This window comes from Alnus glutinosa, chromosome 1, assembly GCF_958979055.1.
Source record: "Alnus glutinosa chromosome 1, dhAlnGlut1.1, whole genome shotgun sequence".
NCBI lineage: Eukaryota > Viridiplantae > Streptophyta > Magnoliopsida > Fagales > Betulaceae > Alnus > Alnus glutinosa.
The window spans coordinates 41,602,883-41,624,390 of record NC_084886.1 but is presented as its reverse complement, the minus strand read 5'-3'; the positions used below and the strand labels follow the sequence as shown (position 1 = coordinate 41,624,390).

At 35.5% G+C, this 21,508-nt stretch overlaps 3 protein-coding genes across 3 annotated transcripts; 2 read left to right on the top strand and 1 right to left on the bottom strand.

Annotated features, from left to right (window-relative positions):
• The first annotated feature begins 519 nt into the window (after positions 1–519).
• LOC133881995 (DUF21 domain-containing protein At4g14240-like) lies at positions 520–7,174 on the top strand. The gene is made up of 13 exons (XM_062321077.1): positions 520–994; positions 1,115–1,191; positions 2,421–2,504; positions 2,618–2,731; positions 3,161–3,244; positions 3,390–3,461; positions 3,961–4,028; positions 4,528–4,615; positions 4,722–4,795; positions 4,884–5,262; positions 5,360–5,406; positions 5,511–5,592; positions 6,812–7,174. The coding sequence occupies exons 1-13, from the start codon at positions 754–756 to the stop codon at positions 6,830–6,832; spliced, it is 1,431 nt and encodes a 476-aa protein (XP_062177061.1). The 5' UTR covers positions 520–753; the 3' UTR covers positions 6,833–7,174.
• A 705-nt stretch (positions 7,175–7,879) lies between these two features.
• On the bottom strand, positions 7,880–8,402 carry LOC133858934 (small polypeptide DEVIL 14-like). The gene has a single exon (XM_062294381.1). It carries the CDS (start codon positions 8,294–8,296, stop codon positions 8,174–8,176), a length of 123 nt encoding a protein of 40 aa, XP_062150365.1. The 5' UTR covers positions 8,297–8,402; the 3' UTR covers positions 7,880–8,173.
• A 5,795-nt stretch (positions 8,403–14,197) lies between these two features.
• LOC133881985 (uncharacterized) lies at positions 14,198–19,934 on the top strand. Its single transcript, XM_062321068.1, has 6 exons — positions 14,198–14,594; positions 15,235–15,471; positions 17,074–17,185; positions 17,269–17,443; positions 18,244–18,484; positions 19,276–19,934. Exons 1-6 carry the CDS (start codon positions 14,420–14,422, stop codon positions 19,572–19,574), a joined length of 1,239 nt encoding a protein of 412 aa, XP_062177052.1. The 5' UTR covers positions 14,198–14,419; the 3' UTR covers positions 19,575–19,934.
• Positions 19,935–21,508: the final 1,574 nt, after the last annotated feature.

Genomic DNA, 21,508 nt, shown 5'->3' with positions numbered 1-21,508 from the left:
CGATTTATCATAAATTCAATGGTGATTTTAAGAGCCACATCAAATTTGGGAGGACAAAAGGAGGACAAGGGGATGATGTGTAGCATTACTCATGTGATAAAATATCAATTATTGTCTTAATTGAAGATTTAAAAGATTATATTTTAAAAATATACTTGAGTGGAAAGAATTTATATGGAAAAGTGAAAAAATTTGTATTGTAGTGTATTTTTTTATTTAAATAGTAATAAAAATTTGTTGACATGATATAAAAAGTAAGAAAAATTAAATTAAATGTTTTAAAATTAAATTTTTTTGATTTTTTTAGAGAAGTAAAAATAAGAAGAAAAAAAAAAGTTGGTGCCAAACGGGGCATCATCGTACCTAACAAACAAAAATTGCATTAGAGAATTAACTTCTGATTCAAAAAAAAAAAAAAAAAAGAGGATCGACTTCCCACGTCATTTTGTGGCAGGATCCATATCAGTTATCACGATTCATACGATTCATTGGGGGGTCATACATGTTCAGTACGGACACACATACGACTAGCCGCACATCAATCCAGGAGCCTTAATAGTCTAGACTCGTGTACATCACCCCCGCCGTCCGATCTTTGTATTAGCCTTCCTGATCCCGCCACATGTACACATCACCACAACTCATTCAGACCAGTCGATTACCATTCAATGGTTCATACAAACTGACGATTACAAACTCTGAAGTCTGAACTCTGAAGAAGAAGAGGAAGATCAGAGAGAGCAGGCGGGCGCGATGCACCTGTTAAATGCCGTGATGGCGACTCGGTTGCTGACCCGAAAACTCGAATCGGAGGCGGTCGGGGCTGGCATAGCGTTTGGATCGGTGTGGTTTTTCGTGTACGCGGGGATATCGTGCTTCCTGGTCCTATTCGCCGGAATCATGTCCGGGCTCACCCTCGGCCTCATGTCCCTAGGCCGCGTTGACCTCGAGATACTCGAGCGCAGCGGCACCTCCACCGAGAAAAAGCAAGCCGGTAAGGTCCCCGATTCACCATTTCTTACTTTCGCCTCCGATTCCGGGTCGTACCGGTTTCGTTTCGATTTTGGATTTTTTTTTTTAATACGTGTGTTTGTTGTTTCGGGATTGTGTGAAGCTACTATACTTCCGGTGGTACAGAAGCAGCACCAGCTCCTTGTGACTTTGCTTTTGTGCAATGCCGTTTCCATGGAGGTAACTGGAGTGATGAATTTGGTTTTGAATTGGAATTTCTCTAAATGGAATTATAGGGAATATGATTCAAGTGTTGAAAATGCGATAGTATGTTCGAATATACTTTGTACCTCTGTATGCATTTGTGCACATTTGTTACTGTAATATGTTCAATCATCAGTTAACTTAAACTTATAAGAAATAAATTTAATCATTTAATTGATATTCTAACATATTTCCTCGCATTTAATTATTTAATTGATATTCTAACATCTTTCCTCGCATGTAATTCTAATCTCTTTTTCATTGAAGTCCAACGTGTAAGATATTTAAGTGAAATGGGAGGTATAGCGTGGAGTTAGAGTTTGAACTTTGTACCCCTGTCTTTTATCATGTTAAGTCACTACTTGTTCCCAAAGCTTAAGTTTGGTAGGAGCTAATGAATTTAATCATTTAATTGATAGTGTAACACTATCTAGCAATAAATTCTTGACATCCCAGAAAGTTAAGTTCCATATTGGGTGGATATATTGTGTGAAGGCGTTGCAATGAGTGCTAAATGTCACATTTGTTCCTTACTAATTGAGATTGGAATGGACAAGTGACTAGAAGCTTCAATTATAATTTTGATCAGTTCTTTTGGGGTTTAGCGCAACTGTGACTACCACTTTCCTTGAGTCGTGCTAAATAGCATCAAAGTCAATCTAGTAACATCATATGGTGTTAGCGTATTTTAGTGTGATGGTGGGCCCTGATGAGGACGTCGGGGATTTGACAGGAAAACTTTTGACATCCTAGAGTTACTCCCACATTAGATGGATGGATTATGAAGCGTCGCATGGGTACTAAGTCCGACATTAGTTTCTTACTATGTAGGATTATGCTATATAAATGATTCTAGGGAGCTCCAATCGTAACATTGATTAGCCCTTTTGGAGTAAGAACATTGATATGTCTAACTCTAACTTAGGTCGTGACAAAGTATTTGGATAAGTTGGGAAATTATTGAACATTGATAACCATTCGATTCTAATGAGGAAATTATATTGGGAATACGAGAACTTTATATTAATAAAGGAAAAGAAATAAACAGAAGAAAAAAAAAATGCTTTGGGGTTTACTTCAATGGTGGAGCATTGAAGATAATGATATTGTTATTGTTGAGATAGATGTTAGTCAACTTCATATTGCTATTTGGACTATGCTTTGTTTCGGTTGCAGTTAATGGCTTTGGTATTCATAATCTGCAGGCCCTTCCTATATACCTGGACAAACTTTTCAATCAGTATCTCGCAATAATTCTCTCCGTAACTTTTGTTTTGGCTTTTGGAGAGGTATGTATGTTGTTTTACTAAATGGCGTGCTTTCACTGGTTTAGCTGCGATGTTCAAAGCTACATTTTATTGATTTGAACGTGAGAGATATTCTGTTTGGTTTCACTTGTCAGGTCATTCCGCAAGCAATTTGCACAAGATATGGACTTGCTGTAGGGGCCAATTTCGTATGGCTAGTGAGAATTTTGATGATAATTTGCTATCCAATTGCCTATCCCATCGGAAAGGTAACATCTAATACAGAATTTTTATAATGTTTTGTGAACATGAGATTTACGTGGTTGTTGCACACTAGAGGTAGTTCACAAGAAAAGTGCTGGTCCTTATTTTTTTCTCTACATGTAGGAAAAGTTATCTCACAAACCTCTACTTTAGCTACTGTCTTGTTATTGCCTTTGTAGTACTTTTCTTTTATATAAAACCGAGTTTCTGAATGAAGCTTTATTATAATTTTAGCTTCCTTCGTTTTATGCATCACGAAATAGTGGTGTATTTATGCACCATGAAATGGCTAATAGTGGTGTACATATCTTACTTCCACATAATATCTAGCACCCTTTCACTGAAATTACGGCTAAAACTATCTTCTTAATTCTCTACTGCTGTAGTTTGTTGATTGATACTACTCCTTAACACTTCAAATATTAGTGTTTCAGGTTCTGGATTGGGTACTGGGACATAATGAAGCGTTATTTAGGCGGGCTCAGCTAAAAGCCCTTGTCTCGATCCATGGCAAGGAGGTAAAGCTCTTTGGAGTTAATATACATAAAGCACTGCAATTATCACTTGGTAAAACCATTATATTGTGTCAAGAATGCTGAAACTTCCTAAATATGTCTTGGCTTTCTTCTTCATGCTATATCATGTTTTCCTTGTTATGCTTAGGCTGGGAAGGGAGGTGAACTTACACACGATGAGACGACTATTATTAGTGGAGCACTGGACTTAACCGAAAAGGTAAACAATGTAACTTGAACTGGTATTTGAGGAGGTGTTTATCTATTGTTATTTTGCTTGTCTTTTGAGCATTTTTAGAAGTGCCTGGCTTAGACAAACAATTTTCAGAACATGATAGGTTCTGGAATGCAGCTGAGAAAATTTCTTGCATTAACCTTTTATCTATTTACTTATTAATTTTTCTATTCAAGTTATTGGGGCGCAGGGGGAAGGAATCACATGCTTTAATGGTTAAGACTACTTTGCAGTGTTATGTACACTTTTTTAAGTTGCATCTATATACTTTCCTCTCTTCATTCGAATATGACCAGCTAGCTATGACTTCACAGAAATTATCATTTCTGAGTTCTTCAAAGTTATCTCTGTGCACATAATTCTCCGATGGCTTTGTTTGTTGTTTCTACATAATGTCTTTTATATAACCTAGACCCTTGACATTATTTGCGGTCAGCCTCTCAAAGTCACTCTTCATGGTTTTTTTCTTTTTCTTTTTAATCAGACTGCTGAGGAGGCTATGACACCCATTGAATCAACCTTTTCCTTGGATGTGAATTCAAAGTTGGATTGGTAACTTCTACACCTGACTAAGTTTTGTTGTGATTAGTTTTCTTCTTCTAGATCCATCTTCACTTTTGAGATGCCAAGAGTACAATTTACTTTCTAAATTCCTTTTTTCACATTACTGCCAAAAGTTAAATCCATTATTTTCTAATCAGTTTCCAGCTTCGGAAACTTGTTAGCATATGTCAACATGTATTTTGATGGAGATCATTGTTCTGCTATCGTTCTATAAAAAAGAAAAAAAATTTTAAAATTTTTTTTTAAAAAAAAAAAAAGAAAGAAAGAAAGAAAGAAAAGAATAAGAAAAAAAAAATTAAGTCTGTGCTAATGTGTATGTTCAGACTCAATGAACTATTAAACCTTTGGTATATGTTGGGAAAATTTGAAATTCCAGTCATTACCACTTCATTAGTTTGTCCATGCTTTGTGGAAGTTTTAGGATACTAGTACACAATTGATCCTTTAAATATATTTGTATTTTCTTTTCTCAATTTTTATAACCCAGGGAAGCAATGGGAAAAGTTCTTGCCCGTGGTCATAGTCGAGTTCCTGTCTATTCTGGGAGTCCAAAGAATATAATTGGACTTCTACTGGTGGGTTGGATGTTAAAGCTGTCGACAAAGTTTCTAGTTACATACTTAATTCCCAGTTTAGAGGTTTGCTGATTTCTCTCTTCTTGCTTTTTTACTTTGGGATTAGGTGAAGAGTCTTCTCACTGTACGACCTGAAACAGAGACCCCTGTTAGTGCTGTTTCCATCCGCAGAATCCCACGGTGTGCTTATTTATATTTAGATATGTTTATGATCTCTCTTTCAGAATTAAGTATGGATATTAACTGTTGATGTGCGGGTTGTCCCCAGGGTTCCAGCAGATATGCCTCTGTATGATATATTGAATGAGTTTCAAAAAGGTAGCAGTCATATGGCAGCTGTCGTGAAGGCTAAGGGGAGAGGCAAGACTCTTCCTCCAACAGTTGAGGGAGAAAAATCTGAAGAGAACAAAGCCACTGGCGAGAACTCCCAACTGACAACTCCTTTGCTATCAAAACAAGACGAAGCGGTAGACAGTGTCGTTGTTGAGATTGACCGGCCTTCGAGGCCTACCAAGTTGAATAGGCCGCCCTCTTTACAACATAATGGCACAGCAACAATTGGTTTGCCTCATTCGTTAGAAGATATTGAAGATGGTGAAGTCATTGGTATCATCACCCTGGAAGATGTATTTGAAGAACTTCTGCAGGTAAAGCACATCCCCCCATATATCTATTCCTTTTCAGTTTGCACATTTCTTCAGTTGGCAATAGACTCAATGCTGATGATTTCGTCAATCAATGCAGGAGGAAATTGTGGATGAGACAGATGAATATGTTGATGTGCATAAACGGTAGTATAGAGTTTTTTACTGCAAAGATTCAATTGCAGTAAGATACAGGATTGTCAAAAAGAAATTGAAAATGATTGGATGTCTTCCTGACTTCATTTTTGCAGAATCCGTGTGGCTGCAGCCGCAGCTGCTTCATTGGTGGCACGAGCTCCGTCTGTTCGGAGGCTAACAAGCCAGAAGGGAGTTGTAAGTGTTTAATACCCCCATTTTGGTCTGTTTTTATATTGTGCTTCTTATCTATCAGCTTAGTAAAATAAAATAATCTATTTCCAATGTGAAGTCAACATAAATTTAGAACATTTAAGTGTTTAGACCCAGGTTTCTATTAAGATGGTAATTGCAGAAAATAAGGGGAAAAAGTGGGGGGCGGGGTGGTGGAAATCCTGTAACGCATGTTTTTAGCACAAGCAATTGATAAACACTTCTTTGAATCATATTATGCATCCAGCTGGAGTGTATTATGGTGGACTGAAGGGTTGAAACGATGAACTAATTATCTGGGTTGCTGATCTTCTTGGTAATGGTTTTAGGACGGAGCCCAGGCGTACTTGTTATAGTGAAGTGGTCTTTTTCACCATATTTTTGAAATATTTGAACTGTAATCAGTAATCGCCAACTGATCAAATATAATATAAATAAATGAGTTTCTTAACTTGAAAATAAGAAGTTACTACCTTTATAATGGGCTGCAGGTTGTTAGCCATTAGTCCATTACATACCTTATACTGTGTTATTAATTTGTGGTTTAATGTCCGTTTGGGTTTGCAATTTTAAAACATGGATTTAAAAATAGTGGTTTTAAAACGTAATTTGAAAACGTGATTTTTAAAATTGAAGCTAAGCGCTTGGTAAAATTGTAGTTTAGCCTTTAAAATTGTAGTTTAGCATTTAAAATCATGTGTTTTTAAAAAAGCACTCATTTGCCTGTGATTTTTTTTTTTTTTTAAAGGAATTTACCTGTGATTTGAAAACATATAATTGCAATTTTTTAAAAATGCACTCCCAAACAATATACTTTCTACAATTTAGTTTGGGAAATTTCAATGTCAAACACACTCTTACTGTCGATAAATATGTTAATGGTTGATTAAAAGGAAACCGGCATTAAGATTAAGTAGACTTTTCCTCTTTACATTCATGAAACAAAGAGTGCACTTGATGCAAAAAATACAGAACTTCACTTTCAAATAATTGTACTGTTTTGTCTACAACTTTATAAGATTTGGCATTGAACTCTTTGTAGAGTATTTGTGATAATTGTTTAAACAAAAATGAATATTAAGAGGTTTTAATTTTGTTTACTTCTGCAACATAGTGATTGCAAAACATGATTACTTTCCCCATACCCAATTTGTCCTAGTGTTGAAGCTAAATCTTACTGTCTTTTCTGGCTATAATTCCCCAGGGAAGCCAAAGCAAGAGATGATGAATGTATACTGCAGTTAAGTCGTCTTGATCCCTGCCATAATTAGGGGAGCGGTAACTAGCTCCACAGAAAAGAAAAAGATGGCGTTGCTGGCTGGTGGGAGGGAGGGAGAACAATCAAATCATTCAATTTTTTGTAGATTTGTTTGTTTATTATGCTATGTGTACTCAGAGCTGAATCTACTTGATATCGGGACTATGAACGATCGAACCTCTTGGGCTGGGTCAGGCTCAATTTAGTTTTGAGAATTGAAGATAGATACAGGAAAAAAGGATCTAAAATAAGAGGCTATTAAAACCCTCAAACATGTTTGATGAGATAGTATTGTTGAGCTTTGACTAAGTAGTGCTTTGTCCTGGAAGTATATATATGTGTTATATAAAATTAACTAAATGCGAGCCTCTCTATTGACTGAAAATTGGAATAACAAGCGAAAAGGAGAGCCGGCAAGTTGGGAAAGAAGGGAAACCATATGGATATTTGTCATTCAACAAGGAGAGTGCTGTGAGTGCTGTTTAGATACTTCGAAGAGATTTTCTATAGCTTGTTTTACTTTTCTTCCGAGTTGGTTGGACGAGTACGTGGCCATGGTGTATGGCTGTGAGAGAGAGCTGACCAGGATACATATCCCCAGCATCTGGCGATTATGGATTGGGATTGGAGTAGGGATAGGTCGTAAGTTTGATAAAAAAAAAAAAAAAGGCCTCAGATCGATCCTGTTAGTTGAATCACAATTTATTTCAAAATGCTTAAGGTAATAAGAAATGGTAGACTTAATTACTTAAATTATAAAATTAAATTATTTAAATTATACTTTAAAACTCTTCTTCACTCTTGAACTCTCATTTAACAATTGAGGTTCAACACGTAAATTTTTTAATTGAAATTGGGGTGAACGACATATACAGCCATACAAGATTCGAGTTTAAGATTTTTATGCTAAATCACTACTCATCTCGAGCAAAAGTTAAACAAATAAAAAAATTTAAACTTAATCATCTAAATTATATTCTAAACACTGCAAACCCCGTCAAAATCATGAAGAAATTAAAGCAAGCGGAAAATCAACTATATATTATGCATTTGCTAAAACACAGTAATTGAACCTTCTGCACACGTTTCTTACACGAATATCTAGTCATAAATATTCCAGCCATAAATTAACCTCCTAGCCTGCATGCACAATTTGAAGTCGCTTTTGGCATCAAATGCCAAATCTGAGTTCGAGGAGGTCATTTGAACGTGAGATGGGGTTAGTCATACAGCTAGCTGTTGCGCGCAGAACCTAGCCTCAAAAGCTACCTGAACTTCCAAAATATTTTTCCCGGTAACAATCAACGATCAATGTCGCCCGTCCCAGCTCAGAAGAATCACGGTGCACTTCCATATGATATACAGCCGTGTTCGCTGCTCCCGGATGTGCCTCGAACACCGCTGCCACGACCGGAGCTTCGGGAGCCGCATTGAATTATACCGCCGGCTAAAATTTTGGTTACTATATACAAAGCAAACTAAAACAGAGGCTTTTAAGGACGGAGGGTGTGAAGAACTGTGAAGTAATATGTGACAGGTACGTGCTGGGTTCTGACTGGGTTGACATGGCGGGGTCCCAGTTAAGCAAAGCTGACAAAGCAAACCCATCACCTTGTCTCCCCTGCCAATTCACCTGGAAAAGGACCCGTCATAATTTATCCTAATTTGATTTCCTGTCTCTACAGGGCTTTATTTTGTCCCTCTGTACATGTATGATATAGATATGTAGCGATAAAAATAGCCAAACAAAACCCACTGTACATGTACGATCAGTGGATGATGCTATGAATATGAACGTTAAAAGCTATCAAACAAACAGCCCCTCATAATTCTGCTACATATATCTCACTTTTTCATTTAGTTTTGAACCTTTACTGCCACAAAATATATGTTGCTTGTACAACACACACACATATATATATATATATACACACATTCATGCATGCACTGATGACTGGTCACTTGCCTGAGAAGGCTACGTTGTGTACAGTACGACGTAGCTAGCTTGAGTATAACATAAACACATGCATGCAAGGATGGTAGATAGCATTTCAGCAAGTAATTTTACAAGGTATATCTACTTATATATATATGCTCTATTTACCCTTTACACGATGATCTGGGAATTGGAGACAAAAATAGAGCTAAACAGAGCATATATATATATATATGAACAGCTCAAAAAAAAAAAAAAAACATCTAATTGATCATGATGCATGCATGCTCCTTAATTAAAACGGTGCGCATCATGCACGTACGTACGTACGAGTTACGACGTAGGGTGTGGTTGAGGGTCGGTAGCTCTAAGAGTACTTGTGCCAACCAAGAAGCATGGAGATGCAGACCCGCATAATATAGAGCTTCCCCCTCTGCTGTCTAACCATTCTCTTCCACTTGGCAAATCTCGGCCTTCCCATATATGTATGATATTTCCTCAGATTTGGTCCAGATTTATTGAGATTGATCAAATGATCGATCATCGCATGTGGCATATATAGGATTCTACCAAACAGAGATTGGAGCCACATGTACACTTCAAGGCCATGTCATAGGGTCCACCTGTACCTACATAGTGTATGGATGTCACGTGCACTACTTTCCCTCTCTAGACTCAACTTAGTTAATATAAACGATCGACGTTGGAATCAATCTTGCCGGCCATTGACTATTGCAATCCAGGTGGCCCTAGTTAAAGCAGTTCCAAAGTACAAAAACATGAATCTTATCTAGTTATCTTCATCAATAGTTGATAACCCTTTATTGAGATCGATCATTGTCTTCTCCCTTTAAGTAACATTGACAGGAAGAATCGACCTTAATTTGTAGCTAGCTATCTAGCTAGACCTCTTAGAATTGACCTTAGCTAATTAATATATATATAACAAGAACTAATTATACACGTGAGCTCATGTTGCATGTTGAGACTTGAGCCCTCTTTGGCTTCAATTAATGGGTCAAGATTAATGCAACACGTACATTAATATTGCTTTGCCAAGTGATCGTGAAACATATATATGGTATATATATTTTTAGAGTAATAACAAAATTAAATTATAATTTAATCACACGTACACCAATTATCTCACTATATATATATATATATATATATATATATATATATATATATATATATATGGTAGTGTAAGATATATTAATTGCGTGACATTCGATATTGATTGGACATTTTGTACGTCTAATTCAGGGACAGAGTCAGAAATTCTTATGGGCAGGGGCCAGTGGCAAAACAAAATTATTGATAGGGGCCAATAGGCTAAATTTTTAGTTTTTTAACTTTTTTTTTTTTTTTTTTGAGATTTTTTTTTTTAATCTTAGAAATTTTTTTTTAAGGAAATTGGGTGGGGGCTATGGCCCCCCCCCCCCCCCGGTCTCTGGTCTAATTCATATATATATATATATAGCTCTATATATGTGTACGCGCGTTTCAACTATACATACAAGAAGAAGGCTTATTTCTCTGGGGAAGGATGACCTATTGATAATATAATAATAATAAAAATAAATAAAATTGTAGTTTAGCTTTTAAAATTAAATTTTAGAGAAAATTACATTTATATGTTTTAACAATAATCAAATTTTATTGACTTGTTTATTTAGTTTATTACTAATAGTTTGTAATATTTTTATTCAATTTTTGTTCAACTTTATTTTATAATCTTGACCCCTTCAAATCAAAATTCTTGCTTCGACACTGGTTATAAGACCATATACATGACACATTTAATTAAACTGGTCAAACTCATCAACTCTAACTCGCTAATTTCTTGTTGAGAGTTTGTGTTAAGATCCATTCGGGTTTAAGATTTTAGAAAGTACAATTTTAAAAATGTACGATTTGAAAATGGGATTTTTTAAAACGTAGTTTGGTCTTTAAAATCGCAATTTAGCCTTTAAAATTGTGTGCGTTTAAAAAAAAAAAAAAAATCCCATTGCCTATGATTTGAAAAAGAAGATTTTTTACGTTTTCAAATCACAATTTTTTATGAACGTAATTCTAAACGATTCATTTTCTGCAATTTAGTTTAAAATCGCACTTTTTGTTTATAAAATCACAATGCCAAACACACTCTTAGGTTTGCAGGTTGTGTAAAAAATCGTCAGCCCTTATGTCACATGTCGAGTTCAGGTCATGTCTAGGCATGTGTATTAGACTATATAGGTGAGCCCTGACCCAACCCATTTAATTAAACAGGTTATATACTCCTGAACCCCAACCCACTAAATTTTCATGTTGGATTTGAGGATCGTGTCAACAATTGCCAACATTTATGTTACGTGTCGAGGCGTGATGTAAATATTAGACTATATAGGTCAACTATAACTCGACTAATTTAATTAAATGAGTCAGATTCCTCAACCGGCCATAACTTTCTAATTTCAATATTGATTTGATATCGAATTCTCAGATCGTGTAAAAAACTGTATAACCCTACCAAATATGATAAGAAATTATGGGATATGCAGTCAAATACGTACAGTGAGAAATCCCAAGGATACGTAGACGATCGAATAGGATGAGAAATCTGATTCATCATATATATAGAAATATTCTGGAGATATTTTAACAATTATTGGAATTACGTGAGAGAGGTGATCATAAAATGGAAGCATGTGATATGTAATGGGTTGATCACTAGTCCATAACAAATTAATTACAGTAAAGTTACGATCGATCGATAATTAGATCAAAGAGATATTTTTCAAAAAAAAAAGTTAAACGATCGAGTATGTCGCCCTCGGCTGTCGAATCATGTTTAATTGCCATGGAAAAGACTGGCAAGGAAAGGGTCTCAAACCTTATCTTTAAGCAAAAAAAAAAGTATAAAGATAAGATTACATGGCATGATAAATCAATGTGGACCTATTGGATTAGTGTTCCACCTGTCGTGGAAGGGATGGTTTTTGGCCTGATCATCGAGGTTCACGTTGCAGATCGATCGAACAGCTTGGACCGTTACAAATGTTGTGCTTTTCCAAGCTGAAAATGTCAGAAAGGGTAAATAGCTAGCAAGCTCAAATGGTGGGGAGCCATTCTTTTGTTTGGTGTTTGGAAATTTGAAGTACAATTATGTGGAGCTGATTAGGTGTAGTTCAAGATGTGACTAACTGAGACACCACAATCACAACATTCCCTTTAAAGGAACAGAACATCATGGAGAGAGAGAGAGAGTGAGTTCCATTAACTATATATTGGGGCCCCTTTTAGCATAAATCATGCACCTTTTAGCATAAATCGTGTACAAGATGACAACTCGAACGAAATAATGTTTGCCAATGTGATCAATATCACAAATTTGGACGAAAAAAATGGAGCCCTTGTAACATGTATACTAAAAGGATGTGTGATCTTCTTGCATCTTTCCGGGGTTTTGATGCCAAGAGACATAGGATTCGTTTAATAATGCTTTTTGGGTATGGTTTTAGGTTACATCATAATACTTTTTCAACTAGAAAGCATTAACAAACGAACTCAAATCTCATGCAGGTCAATGTAAGGTGATTGTTTAACCCATTATTCTTCAATTCATTTACATTTTGAGAACTGCTATTTATCTTTCTCCCATATAATTAAAAAAAAAAAATAACAAATTAGTTATTGAATATGTAGAATCCACATATATAGTTGAAGGTGTGGATCGATCCTACAGATCTAATGGCTAATTTTTTTTAAAAAAAATTGTATAAAAAAAAATAGAAAATGATGTTTAGATTTCTCTTTGGGGTGGCATTCTCATCAGGGGCGGCTGGCCACCCCCCGATGGGCTTCGGGGGTGGTTGTGGCCACCCACCATTTTTCATTTTTTATTTTTTTATAATTTAATTTTTTTTAATATATATGTAATGTAAGGTTTTTTTTAGTAATTTTGATTGGATTCTAATTAAAGTGTACAAGTTGTTACCAAACTAAAGATTAGGAATAATCATTTCGTTCCACTCTCTTTAATTTTTGGAAATAATTATTTATTTTTTCAATGAAATACTCATTCTGCAAACTGAATAAGGCCTTAATTATATAGAGATATGAAAAAAAAAATATATGTAAAAGATATATGCGTATCATTTTTGCACAACTTGAAGGAAGTATATTCAATATGCTGGTATTGGGTTCAAATGATGTTTACTAGTATTTGATACCCATTGGGCCACAAACAAAAATCCTACAAGCCTTTTGGTGTGGCAAAAGCAAGCTCAAACCATAATAAACGGGGCCTAGCTACCAAATTATACCACCATCCGGTAGGCCTTATTCTTAGTGAGAGGGGCTTTCACATCTTTTTAATCGGAAATGATCGGAAACAGTAAATGAGCTTCTTTGGCAAACTATTCTAACTCTCCTTCTATTTTTTTTTTTTTCCACTTTTTTTTTAAAAAAATAAGTCAAAAATATTTTAACTTTTTTACATTTTTTATATTACATCAATAATTTTTTTTATTACTATTCAAATAAAAAATTTACTATAAAACAAAACATTTTCATTTTTCTATAAAACATTCTCAAATTTTATATCACACCAATTACTTCTTGTTATTATTCAAAGAAATATTCCACAACACAATATCTTTTTCTTAAGGTAATCTCTGAAACACATCCGGTAGAAACGAGGTGAGGCCCAAAGAATTAAAGCACGTGGTTACGAATCACGGTGTCCAGCCATAATCTCATTTTTATTGAAATGAAAATAATGTTATATATTATATTTTTATTGAATTGACGTGACGTGAAAATGTTTATCAATTATTGTTAGAAAAAAAAAAAAGAAAAAAAGATGAACACTATCGCATCAGCACAATAAAAGTAGGATTAAGATATAATATATATTATTTCACTTCTCATGAATTTGTAACATGAATCAATAATGTAATGAAAAAATAAATGAACCATATCTTACATTCTATTTGAATAAAAATAAGACTAAACTGGACTAATGAAAAATACAAAAGAATAGAAAGATAATGATTGGGAGATGATCTATGTGAAGCAATATTGGGAGATCACAAATGCAAGTTAAATCATAGTGTCACATTAATCTTATCAATGCCATAATGATCAGAAGTCGATAATTATTGATAACAAAGAAAAAAAAAATCTCAAAAAAAAAAAAAACAGTAGAAAATTAGGAAAAAAGTCTAACCCATTGGGTGGCCGTGGTTTTTTTTTTTTTGAAAAATAATAATTTTTTTTTAATGTACAGTATTTTTGTTATTTTGAATTATTATTATTTTTTTCGAACAGTTATTTTGAAAATTTGAATGTGAAAGAGGGACATTTGTTAACTCCAATAATTGAAAGATTTTAGATGGATGGATGAATAGACGGGAGGTTTCTAGTTTCTACTCCACCGAAAGTTCAAAGTTCAGAATACGTTGACCTGGTGCTGCGGTGCATCCTGACAAGCCTGATCAGATTCAGATCAAACGCTAAAGAGAAATTACCATTAAAATCTTAAGTTACGTACGCAAAGACGCAATACCAACGACTGTTACTGTTCTACCAGTCACAAGAGCATAAGCCCGGAGCTTTCGAGAGAGAGGGAGATGTCGTGCTTGGCGTCGTGCTGTGCAGCTTTGACCTGCGGTCTCTGCACCTCAGTGGCCTCTGGGATCACCAAGCGCTCGGCCAGGCTTGGTTACTGTGGTCTCTTCGGTATATCGTTAATCGTTTCCTGGATTCTCCGGGAAGTCGCGTCTCCTCTCTTGGAGAAAATCCCATGTGAGTTCCAATCTTCACAACCCATTTTCCGTTTTCGAGCTTATTTTCATTTGGGTATGTAAAATTGTTGAATATAATACGAGTTGGATTTGCTCGGTTTCGCAATGTTGTTTCCTAGTGGGACTTGTTATGTAACAAATTGGGTTTTTCAGTTGAGTTGTTTGTTGCTTAGTTGAGATGTTCTTATTGGGTTTATTTAGTTTGATTTGCTATAGTGGGTTAGCTCTTGTATGTTGGTACTTCATTGTTCTTATGATGGGACTGCCATGTTTTAGTTCCTTTGCATCTAATTCTAAATTTCCTAAACTGGGTTGGTTTTGCATTCATTTATTATTTAAGCATGTCTAATAATGTGAATGGATAGATTTTGTGACTAGTCGAAACGGCCAAGCTTAATTGAATTTTTCTTTTCTGCATTATCTTGGACAGATAATTTGGAAATCCAGTAGAAATTTGGTGAATTTGACTGATAATGAGTAAGTTGAAGATATACAGGGTTTGAGAAGATTGGTTGTAGGTTTAGCAATTTATGCATGATACAATGGGGACAAAGGGAAATTTTCTGATGACACTAGTAGAGTTACAAAAAGAACTGTTCTGATTTTTTTATGACTTTTTTTCCTGACTTTTGTGGTAACAGGGATAAACACTTCTGGCACTCACACAAAGGAATGGTTTCAAATACAAGCAGTTCTTCGTGTGAGCTTGGGGAATTTCTTGTTTTTTGCAATTTTGGCTGTTATAATGATCGGCATAAAGGACCAAAATGACAGACGTGATTCATGGCACCATGGTGGATGGATTGCCAAGATGCTAATCTGGCTTTTGCTGGTAGTCCTCATGTTTTTCCTTCCTAATGTTGTCATTTCGATCTATGGTAAGTTTTTCTTTCACATTAAATGGATTGTTATCTTATGCTGCTTTTGTTTAGCCAAGGTTGATGGAGGATTGTATAAACCTCGTCTTGGAATATTTGTATGCTTCACATATGCCATATGGAGGACAATTGTCAGAGGTTTTTTTGGCTGCTTGTAGCAATTTTTGGAGTGAGATATTTGATTGAGTGTCAATAAATTGCTTGCATAGCAGCTAAAATTATCTTGGTAACGGTCTTCTTTGTGCCATGTTAGAGCATTCCTAGTAGCCTCACCAAATTTTATTAGCAAAAATAGCTAAAAACTACTTTTCTCTATTTTGGTGAGCCACTTTTTTAAAGCACTCTCAGCAGCCTCACTATTTTAACCATTCACTATCACTATTCCATTTAAATAATATTTTTTGCAGATTTCTTTATTCACTATCACTATTCAATTTTTAAATTCCACTTTTCTTTATCAGACCGACATTTCTTCCCAATTCAGATCAGTGATTATAGTGCGAGAGGAGTAGAGCTTTAGTTTATGGTTCGTACTTGAAAAACTAGAAAAGAACATGGGAAGTACATACATCATAGATTACAAGTCTTGATTCTGTATTGACCATCATAATGGGAAGAATGTCGAACTAGGCCATGTAAAAAAATATTTATGTATTAATCTACATGTTGCAAATTACAAATTGTAGCTTCCAATGGAGGCAATGGATACTCTTTAAGAAATCCAAAGAATTGGTTTTCATGCCAGTGATGCTGTGCATGAGAGGCTAATGTGTGGTAAAGAAAGGAAAAAAAGAAAAAGAGAGAAATGACCAAATTTTTGTAGTTTTTTAATGATTTAGTGAGTGAATAGTGGTCACTATTGTTGGTGAGTACTGTTCACTCACAACAACTTTTTGGTTATAGTAGCGAGGCTACTAAGAGTGATTTTTGTGTGTTTTCACCAAATTGCCCTACCAAAATAGCTAAAAAGTTATTGTGGTAAGGCTGCTAGGAATGCTCTTATGTAATATGTGTCTGTAAAAGCTAGAAAATAAAGGAATTTTTCATGCTTGGGTTTTATGACTTTCATGCATGGTGTAAAGTCATTATACCACTTTTCAGCCTGTACAACATACATGAGACGCATCGGTTTCCTGACATTACATTCCCATATTCACCTAGGGAGCTCTCATAGTTCTAGGCTCTAGGTTGATTAGAATTCCACTAAAGCGAGTGAAAATTTGATTTCCTCCTTGTGCTGTAAGATTGCTGTAATGTGATAAAAAAGAAACGCGTATCCATCTGATGATGTAAAAAACGTTGTCGTACATGGATTATTACCTTCCTTGGCTTTGATGGGATTAATTAAGTGGCTATATTTGTGCAAAATGTGCACCACATATGTTGATTTGAGAATGAAGGTACCACACAAGTGGAAAAACGAGAGTAGGAAGGGGCCAGGGCATTACATGTCTACTTTCATTCTGTAGTCATAATGCTGTTCCCCAGGGGTGGCTGCTTTGCCTCCATTTCTCTACTTTAATTTATAATGATTCAGAACTTTTCATTCTTTTCTGAGAGATGGTGCCTCAATTTATCCGTGCAAACTTTCTGTACTTGCAGGTACTTTATCAAAATTTGGAGCAGGGTTATTTTTATTGGTTCAAGTGATTATCTTACTAGACTGTACACACTCATGGAATGATGCTTGGGTTGAGAAAGACGAGCAGAAGTGGTCGGTTCAAGTTTTCAGATCTTATCAAACTTTCCTTCACTGCTTTATTTTGGCTTCTAACCTTATATTTTGCATGTTTTTAGGTATATTGCTTTACTTTCGGTGTCAGTTGGATGCTACATTGCAGCATTTACGTTCTCAGGAATTCTGTTCATTTGGTTCAACCCTTCTGGCCATGACTGTGGCCTCAATGTCTTCTTCATTGTCATGACCATGATTCTGGCATTTGCATTTGGAATTATTGCATTGCATCCTACGGTAAGCATAATATTTATATTTTTACTGGGGGTACCACTCCCTTTCTCACAGATGGAAGATGACACCTCCTCATATGGTTTTATGCCTTTGATGCAATTGAGTTCAACATCCCCTTTATGTCATCAGGCATTAGTTGCATCCTATATACTTCATGAATTCTCTAAATCCAATGTCTGTCTTATTGCATGTGAAGGAATTAACTATTATTTACGAGTTAAAATAATCGCACCATGGGCAACCATCTTTCTGTGTGATTTATAGAAAATTTAAAAATCTCAAACTACTCTCAGCTATCTTCCAGACAATGAAAGGGGTCGACAGTGATATTGGTATGAGACAGATAAAATGAAACCAAATTTGCAATCTATACAGCCTAAATGGATAAGCCGGTGTCTCTAACAGTATACTCATTTACTTAGACTTTACAAACATAAATTTGCAGTACTAAGGATTCCTAATATTATGAGTTTGGCTTCAGAGCAGAACTATGTTCATTATGTTTTAGAGATTGGCATCCAGTGGTTGCAATCTTCAAGCCATGAATGTATTATAGGCACATATCTACTATAGTAGACCTGTCATATTTGGAGTCCATGATTATTTTTCAATGCTAACTAGCAATATTCCCTCGTTTGCTGAATTGCCTCGCATACCTGTTGCCTTGCACTGTAATTCATGTCTTGACAAACTCAGAACTTGGTAGGCATGTGCCAGAGGGTGTGATCCCTTTACTGGATGTTAACAGTAGAAAATTGCCTTTTTCAACTTGCAAGATGATATTGACTAGAAATTTCAAACAGGTGAATGGCAGTCTCTTGCCTGCTTCTGTGATATCTCTTTATTGTGCTTACGTGTGCTACACGGGTCTCGCCAGTGAACCTCGTGACTATGTATGCAATGGACTGAGTAATAAATCAAAAGCAGTCACCACAAGCACTCTTATTCTTGGGATGCTCACAACCGTTCTGTCTGTTCTATACTCTGCTCTTCGTGCTGGATCTTCGACAACATTTCTATCACCACCATCTTCACCCAAGTCAGGTGCACATATATGGAATCCTTTTTAGTTTTTTGACCTTTTGAATGCAAATGTTAATATTATTTCCTTAGCAACTTGAAAAAATGGATGTTCGCAAAGGAAAAGCCAATTATTGTAAATCTTTGTTCTACCTCATTGTAGAATAAAGTTTTGGTTGTTTCCTGCCTTTAGACAAGGTTCACATTGAGATTACTAAATTGGAACCATCCTGGTATAGTTGTCACCATTATTTCAATGTGCTTTATGTACTTAAGTGTGCTCTTTACTTCTCTGGCCATCCATAGCATGTCTGATAGGGTAGTAAAGGCCAAACTATTCTGGTATGGTATTAGGATTTTGAAGGTCTTGATCCTATGGCTTTTTGGTCTCACCTCCTGCTGCATGTTGTGAATGCTAGCTACATTGAAACATGTTGAGCAGAGATGTTTTTTATATCTAGTGAATAAGTGCCTGCTGGGCTTAGGTATGCAGATAAGGCTCCGGGTTTTTTTTTTTTTTTTTGAATTCCCTATTACCTACCTTTGCTGTTAACTCTTCAAAGTGAATGACACAGGCACAGAAACGACTAGCAAGTGCCAAATTGTGGCTTTGACAACTGATAATGAATTCTACCAAGTTCCTAAAAGTGTCTCTTAGTACCCTTTACATTATCTATCACTTACAGGATGACTTATAAAATTCTTGTGAACTTCAATGGAAATCGTGATAAGATATTGTCATTCATTTAGGATTCTAATAATACCTAGTTATTACATATGACAGGCTTTCTAAATATTGTTTATTCTTGTTGCAGGTGAGAAGAAACCTCTTCTTGAAGCAGAAGAGTTGGAAGGAGGAAAGGAAAAGAAGAAGGAAGCAGAAGCACGTCCAGTTACTTATTCCTATACCTTCTTCCATCTGATCTTTGCTTTGGCTAGCATGTACTCAGCTATGCTTCTTTCTGGGTGGACCAACTCATCCGAGAGCTCTGACCTGATAGATGTTGGCTGGACATCAGTTTGGGTTCGGATCTGCACGGAGTGGGTTACCGCCGTGCTATATATCTGGTCTCTTGTGGCTCCTCTGATTTGCCCTGGTCGTGAGTTCTTTTAGGCCTCCTGTTCATGATATATCTAGCATCCAGAATCTGTTATTATGTGGTGTTTTGGGTAATGGAGTATCATGTTGATGTGTCTTATTTTCTTTTTTGGGGGTTGGAAAAAGAAAAAAGGGATGAGGAGAGGGAGAAGGGGTGTTAGGTCTGTCAAGTGTTGAATCCTTATTGTACTTAGCTTTGCATATATGATATACCCGAGTAAATCCGTCTGTCACGTGACTTAAGTATAATCTTCACCATGTGTACATAAGTTCTTAGGTACCTTATCTTTTCAACCCGGTTTTCACAAGTGAAGTCTACTAAAGATTTGTACCAAAATTTTTTTCCGTTCTTAAAATTTGAACTTAAGTTTGAAATAGGCCGTGTGGTGGCTATATCTGAGATCAATTCCTGCAAAATCACATCATATATGGCTTGGATGAAATGATTGAATAAGCTTCCATTTCACATCATATGTAAGGTTATTGATTTTTTTTTTTACCTTTTACCACAAGGGGGCCAGAAGTTCCAAAAGATGAAAAGTTGCGTTCTTTAAAGTTTGTTATGGTTGGTAGTGTAAATGAATGGATTTAATAGGTCTCCTGCAAAGTTATCATCCTGCTTTAATAATGGCAATTCATCAGATTGAATGGTCCAAATTCATTCTATCACATTGATTTCCAGTCAATTTTGTGGGCCATTCAACCAACGGACGACAACACGCGGAGAAATTTGAGTCACCATCATCTAATATCGACTGCCATGAGAATAACATGTGAGGGTCCTATCTATGGCATGATTAAAACTGTCACATCATACTAAAAATAAAATAATAATAAACTAGCACTTGCTCTACTATCTACCATAGTAAATAATGCATATGGCTCATCGGTGGCTTTTCGTGATATAAATTCTCAAAAATATTCAGACAAATTGGTAGAAAATTTGGAGCTTTGTTGAAAAGTCCCCTGATGGTTTTGTCAATGTTAATTGAGCAGTAAATAGAAAAAAAAAAATGAAGATGAATATTGATGTTTTTATTAAAGATAGAATTGGGAGGTGTTGGTCACGTTGTCAAAGTCAAAAGATTACATTATTGCACTTGATATTGCAGAAGACATGTTAGCATCGAAGACAGCCAAATTCAGTGGTGAATTAAGGTTCTATAAGGTGGTTTTAGAAGTTTATACTCTCCAAATAGTGCAGACGCCGAAAGTAGATGGGTTAAATTTGAGTAAATATGACCATCTCATTGATGATATGCTCAAGGAATACTGAACGGTCTGCAATAGTGGCAGATTAATCATGTTAGTCGTAATTTAAATGGTGCGGCTCACTAGCTTGCTAAGGAAGCATTATACCTGAGCGAGGAATAATGTTTTTCTTGAGGAAACTCCCAATGTATTTCGGATATTACCTTTGTTGAGCGATGTGCTTAAATTAGTTATTTATATAAAATGTGTTCGATTCCAATAAATAATTAAAAAAAAGTCTTTGTGCATGCACAAGCCTTCTGTCCTACCGGCATAGAATAATTATATAATGAATAAACTTTTTCTTTTAAATTGGGTCTCGGTATATTAAATTGAGATTATGATTGTCTACAATTATATGTTCGAAGTGTAAATGATTCGGGTAGGTAATTGTGAAATATTACTTATGGGACCCACCTAAAGGGATAATTAGATGGGTAATCTAATTTTTATTTGGTCAGATAAATTCCACAAATGATCTCTCATAATCACCTACTTGACTCGTCAATAATACAACAAATAATTGTAGACAATATGGATCCATTAAATTGAGATAAGGATTCCTGTAATTTCAAATGAATTGTAGATTATCAAGTTAAGTGAATTCATGTTGTTCTTCGTATCGAACGGCGTGAGAAATGCTACCTATTAAAAATATGACATTTTACCAATAAGAATTGAGTATATTCCATCATGTT